The sequence below is a fragment of the Octodon degus genome, unplaced genomic scaffold (assembly GCF_000260255.1).
Source record: "Octodon degus isolate 3935 unplaced genomic scaffold, OctDeg1.0 scaffold00076, whole genome shotgun sequence".
NCBI classification, from domain to species: Eukaryota; Metazoa; Chordata; class Mammalia; order Rodentia; family Octodontidae; genus Octodon; species Octodon degus.
The window spans coordinates 6,588,087-6,594,289 of NW_004524652.1; the positions used below are offsets into that span (position 1 = coordinate 6,588,087).

The following is a 6,203-nucleotide window of genomic DNA, read 5'->3' on the forward strand; positions in this document are numbered from 1 at the left end:
GGTTCTGCAAAAAATAAATAAATAAATAAATAAATAAATAAATAAATCTATACAGAGCAGAGTATAGCGACTCACACATGGTATCCCATGCACTCAGGGGGTTGAGGCAGGAGGAGCCCGTGTTTCAGGTCAGCCTGGGCAACCTAGCAAGACCCTGTCTCAAAATTAAAAAAAAAAAAAGAAGTCCAGGTGTGGTGGTGCACACCTGTAATCCCAGCACTGGGGAGGCTGAAAGCAGAACCACTATGAATCCGAGCTGCGTAGTGAGAGCCCGTAGCAAATGCATTGAAAATTTTAAAAAGGGCAGGGATACCCCAGAGGCAGTATAGTGCTGGGCTCGGTAATAACAGAATCTGTTCAGACTGCAAGCTGATTCTGATTCCTTTTAGTTTCCGGAGACAGGGTCTCACTATATAATTCAGGCTGGCCTAGAACTAAAGCTAGTCTTAAACCTGCAGAAATCTTTCTGCCTCAGCTTCCCGCGTGCTAGGATTACAAGCTTGTGCCGCCACATCCAGCGATACTGACTCTCCATGTCATAAAGTTAAAAGAAAAATAGAGAAAATACCCCTAAAATCATAAAAAGTAAGAAAAGGCCAGGTGTGTTGGCACACGCATAATCCCAGAACTCTGGGAAGATGGGACCACAAAAAGGGAGCGGGGGATGATAGGGCTAGCTTAATAAAAGAACATTTCAGAGTTCATTAGTTAAACCAATTCAATGCTGGTCATAAGGATATAAGATCGGGGACCACCCACTGAGGGGGCCCCCCTCCTGTCCCTCTCTCGGACAGGAGCTTTCTCTCACTCAATAAATACGTTCTGCTCATAACCTCCATTTGTTCCTAAAATTCATTCAAAAAAATAATAAGGATATAAGATCATTTAGTCTGAATACACGTGAGATTTTCAGTGTCTGGTCAGCGCAGCATTTCAATCAGGAGGTAAAGGGATCGCTCACCAACAGCGCTGAGGTAGCAGGCTAGCCAGGAGGAAAGCATACAGTGCCCACCGCTTGCGTGGCATGCCAAGTACATATTCCATGTGGGTGACATCTTTCTAAATAATCTCTAGCTAGCATCATGAATAATATATCTTATAAAATAAAAATGTTTTGTAAAAACTATCAGAAACAAAATTAAGAGAAAGATGCCAAAACAGGCAAAAATCTGAAAGACCAAGAGGGCTTATAAAAATAAGTTAAAAAAAAAAAAGAGAGAGAGAAATGAAGACCAGGGATGCTGAAAAGAAAAACAGACTTTAACTTTGGAAGTACCGGGTACTGAACTCAAAGACTTGCACATGCTGGACAAGTGTGCTATCCAGCTACATCCCCAGCCCTTTTTATTTTTCATTTTGAGACAGGGTCTCCCAGTGTTGCCCAAGCTAACTTTGAATTTGGTGATTTCCCTGCCTTAGGCTCCCAAATAGCTGAGATTATAGGTCTACTCCACCAACCCTGGCTGAAAACTAGGATTTTGATAGCAAAAAATGTGTGTGTGTGTGTGTGTGTGTGTGTGTGTGTGTGTGTGTGTGTGTTTTGAGACAAGGTCTCACTACATAGCCCAGGCTGGTCTGGAGCCCACTATGTAGTGCAGGGTTGCCTTGAAACTCACGGAAATCCTCCTGCCTCAGTCTCCCCAGTGCTGGGATCAAAGGTATGCACCACGACACCCAGTGGCACAGCTTCCACTTTGATTCTTTCATGGGGGTGTTACCAGGCCTCAAACTCAGGATCTTGTGCTTCCAGGCAGGTGCTGTACCACTGAGCTACATCCCCAGCTCATCTTGATTCTTAAGTTTCTTCTGCTGGGTGTGGCGACACACACATGCTGACACTAGGGAGGCTGAGGTCGGAGGGCTGCTGTGAGGGAAGACCAGCCCAGGATACAAAGTGAGTTCAGGGCCAGCCTGAATTGCATAGTGAAAGTCCATCTCAAAAAGACAAAAAAAATCCTGACTTTTGATTCTTAACCCAGTTGCTACGGACTACATAACAAGCTCTGTCTTAAAACTTTTTTTTTTTTTTTGGTCATTTTTTTGTCAAGGCTGGCCTTGAGCTCACTTTGCAGCCCAGGCTAGTCTTGGACTCGTCATGGTCCTCCTGCTCCAGCCTCCCGAGTACTGGGTTACAAGCGTGGGCCACCATGCCTGACTCAAATTTTTTTATATTTAGTGTAAGGTCTACGGGGTCTATAGGGTCTCACTATACAGATCGGACTCGTAGTGATTCTCCTGTTTTCAGCTTCCCAAGCGCTGAGATTACAGGACTGTGCCACCATGCCCAGTCTCAATCTGGGGCTCAGCGCGCTCTGGGGGTGGGGCTGGCACAGCATGCCTCAGGATCAACCCAGCCACTGTGCTCTGCCTAAGGAGGTGCTTTAATCCACTGAACTGTCTGGCCAGTCCTAAACAAATTTCAATTAAAAAAATTTTTTTTTAAAGAAGCAGTGCATGGGGCCAGGAAGATGGCTCAGTGGAGTAAGTGCTTCCCTGGTAAGTGCAAGGGCCTGAGTTCAATCCCTGGTTCCACAAAAAAAAAAAAAGCAGTGCAGTAATATTTTTTTTCAATGCAGTAATATTTTTGTAATACTTTTTTCACATATCAGATTAGCAAAAATGAAACTTTCTCAATCCCCAGTACTGGGGGAAAAAAAAAAAAAACTTTCATGTCAAGTTATTGGTGCATGAATGAGAAAATGGGCAAGCACTCTCCTACTCTACCCAAACAAATACAGTTGAAGGACAAACTCCAAAGCACACAAATTTTGTCTTAACTACATGTATAGTAACTGAATTTAGGAATATTCCCACATGCACCAAAAATCTTACTTTCAAAAATGCACTACTGGGGAACTACCCGCTCAGGCCCCCCTCCTATCCCTCTCTTGGACAGGAGCTTTCTTTCTCTCAATAAATATATTCTGCTCATAAAAAAAAAAAAAAAAAAAAAAAAAAAAAAAAAAGCACTATTATTACAGTGAGGAGAAGTGTCCTGGAAGACTCATGTGGCGAAGGGTGCTCCCCACTGCAGCAATGCCCAGGGATACAAGGGATGGGGTGATGAGGGCGGTGGGTTCATCCACTGACAATTCCTTTGAGGCACTTCTGGGAAATGAAGGAAACTCAGGATGCGAGGCCCAGTGGAAGAGGGTGGGTCACGGGGCTTCCTTGGGACTCCACCTTGCTCCACCCCCACCCTCCCCACTGCGGCTACCTTTCCTCCCAGCCTATCAGGAGGGAACTGCCAGGCCCTAGCACACTGCTTCCGGGTCTACCACGCCCCAGCCCAGAAACAATGGAACCTGGCATCCAGGGTCTCAAATCTGGAACCATGGGAGGTAACCAGCCTCTCCTTTAAGTGGGTTTTATTATAGTGATGAAAAGTTAACTAACACAGAGGTCCCTGTGTATGATATTTTTTAAATGACAAAGCCAGGCACAGGACACATGCCTGTAATTCCAGCACTCTTGGGAGACCAAGGCAGGAAGATCCTTGCAAATTCCAAACCAGCCTGGGCTACAAAGTGAGCTCAAGGCCAGGGATTGCCTAGCAAGTGCAAGTTCCTGAGTTCTATTTCTAGTACCAAGGGGAAAAAAAGAGGAAAAGGGGAAAAAAAGGGTCCTTATACCAACTTTCTTTTGTTAAAAGAACATTTTCCATCATTTGACCATTTCAGCTCTTTCTATCCAAATAAGACAAACTTAATAGAATCATAACTTTAGGATTTTCTTACATTACAGCTAAGTGGCTGAATTCCTTGGAGTTTTAATTGATACAGAGAAGCTTCAAATTCCTCATGTTTAAAATGGGCCTAGAGGGAGGTTTTATTGAGCTTTTGATTATTCAGTGATAGCCAACCTACATTTGTCATTACTTGTTAATCTCAGATCAGTATATTAGTTCATAACAGTCATCAGTCTGATTTGTTTACCTGTTACTGGTCAAAATATTTATTTTTGAACATTAGAACTTATTACCGGGGGCCTGGCCCTAGCTCAGCTCTTTAAGTGGCTGCTTCCACCAAGCTGTCAGCAGGTGGCTCTAGTTCGATCCCCACAACTCTCAAGCCAGCCAAACAAGCCCTGAGGGCATTTGGAGCAAAAAAAAAATCCTTATTCCATTTGGGGCTGGTGAGATGACTCAGTGGTCTAAAGCACCTACTTGGAACAAGTTTGGCAAAGCACAGGGACCGCAGTTCAATCCCCCAGCACCACAGGCCAGCCAGCCCCGCCCCCTGGTGGGCTGAGCTGGCCACACACACACACACACACACACACACACAAATAAATGTAAAAAAAAATTTAAAAAAAAAACAACTTATTACCAAATGAAAGCAACAGTGGCATAGTATTGAAACCTTAGTTTTGATATTTCAAAGGAATAATTTTCTCTAGATTTTTTAAAAGGTTTGTAGCATTTGTTTAGTTCATTTTCATTCATTTTTATGTTTTTATAATTGCCTCATTCTGGTAAGTTGTAAAATAATTTAAATAGTGTACTTGTAAATATGTATAATTATGATGTAAAATACTGTGTGTCAAGGATTTTTTTATCTGTATAAAACTTTTGTATAGTTTGCTTTCGATAATGGTAATGCATAATAAAACCATTTAAAAAAAAAATAAGAAAAACTCATCCAAAAGAACGCTGCACTTCTCACAACATTCTAAGCCTATATTTAACTCATAGTCTCAAAATTAAAAACAGAAAGTACCTGAAATTTTCTGGTCCAAATGCTCCATAAAAAGTAGTTAACTTTGCATGAGCCCTTAGTACCTAAAGAAAAAAAGAACTTGATAATCTGAATGTTGTATTTAATGATACTGAATTAAAAACAGCCAAATTCTACTTCAGAGGTCTTACATTCTCACTTTATCCCACATTACAGATCAATCCAATCAGTGCAAATGGCTCCATCCAATACACACTCCAAATGGAATAATGAAAATGTTTTTAATTTTATTTATTTATTTATTTATTTATTTATTTATTTAGTGGAACCGGGGATTGAACTCAGATCCTTGCATTTGCCAGTCAAGCGCTTATCCTACTGAGCCATCTCTCCGGCCCCTGTTTTTAATTTTAAAGTCATACACATATTGATCATACTACCCTTCAAAAAAGTCAACTTTCACAATGATTTATAAGTGACCAGACCAGGGATATAGCTCAGCGGCACAGTGCCTGCCTGGCAAGCATGAGGTCCTGAGTTTGATCCCCAATACCAAAGAGTAAGTGACTTTATTTTTATTTTTATTTTTTATTTTTGGCAGAACCAGGGGTTGAACTCAGGGCCTTGCGACTGCCAGGCAAGCACTTATTCTACTGAGCCATCTCCCTGGCCCCAGTAAGTGACTTTATTATAAAACTTAGCTGAATTATACCAAAATTTACTTTTAGGGCTGGGGAGATGGCTCAGTGGAATAAGCGCTTCCCTGGCAAGCGCAAGGGCCTGAGTTCAATCCCCGGTTCCGGGAAAAAAAAAAAAAAAATTTACTTTGAGAATTAACACATATACATGCTCTTGTACGGGCACCCATGCATTTGGGCACTGACAAGATTCCCACAGTTTACATTCATGTCAGTATTCAGCAGGTAACACAGGATTTATGCAAAATGTTCTTAGGAGTTAGTTCCTATGACCTCATACTGACTCTAAAAGGAAGATATTATTAATAGTCCCATTTTGGAAATAAGTAGGATGAGGTATTAAACTGATAACTTGCTCTTAAAAAAACACAAATCTACGATGAAAGAGGAAAAAAACTGTGAAGGCTCATTCACTCCCATATTAATCTATCAATCTAATGTAGTTACCTCTACCAAGCCATCAGAATAAAGGGGAGCGGTTTTATCTTCTTTCTTCAAAAGCTAAGGATGAAAATAAAAATCTGCTATGTTACATTTTTTCATAGAAAACGAAGGATTTTTTGTGAATTAATGGATAACACTACTTTTGAACTTAAATGACGTTTAATACTAAAATGAAGAGTAAATAATAAAGAAATTTTTAAAAAACAATGCATTATATCAAAACAGTTCATAACTTTTTAAAAGTATAGAAAGGTATATATACCTTTATCTTACGGACTGTAACCAGCAATTGTATTCAAGACACTGAGAGGAACATGTTACTACAAAAATGGCATTAATAGCAATAGCAGAATGTACATGTTTATAAAGATCTATGAGAAGACAG

The 6,203-nt window shown here is 40.8% G+C and overlaps 1 protein-coding gene across 1 annotated transcript in view; it reads right to left on the reverse strand.

Moving 5' to 3' along the window:
• Kntc1 (kinetochore associated 1) overlaps nt 1–6,203 on the reverse strand; it is a 96,168-nt gene that overhangs the window by 58,929 nt on the left and 31,036 nt on the right. The window contains exons 18-19 of the mRNA XM_023720670.1: nt 5,822–5,875; nt 4,719–4,780 (exon numbers count right to left, since the gene is read on the reverse strand). Of these exons, the coding sequence (XP_023576438.1) occupies nt 4,719–4,780; nt 5,822–5,875 (116 nt within the window). The remainder of the gene's footprint in view (nt 1–4,718; nt 4,781–5,821; nt 5,876–6,203) is intronic.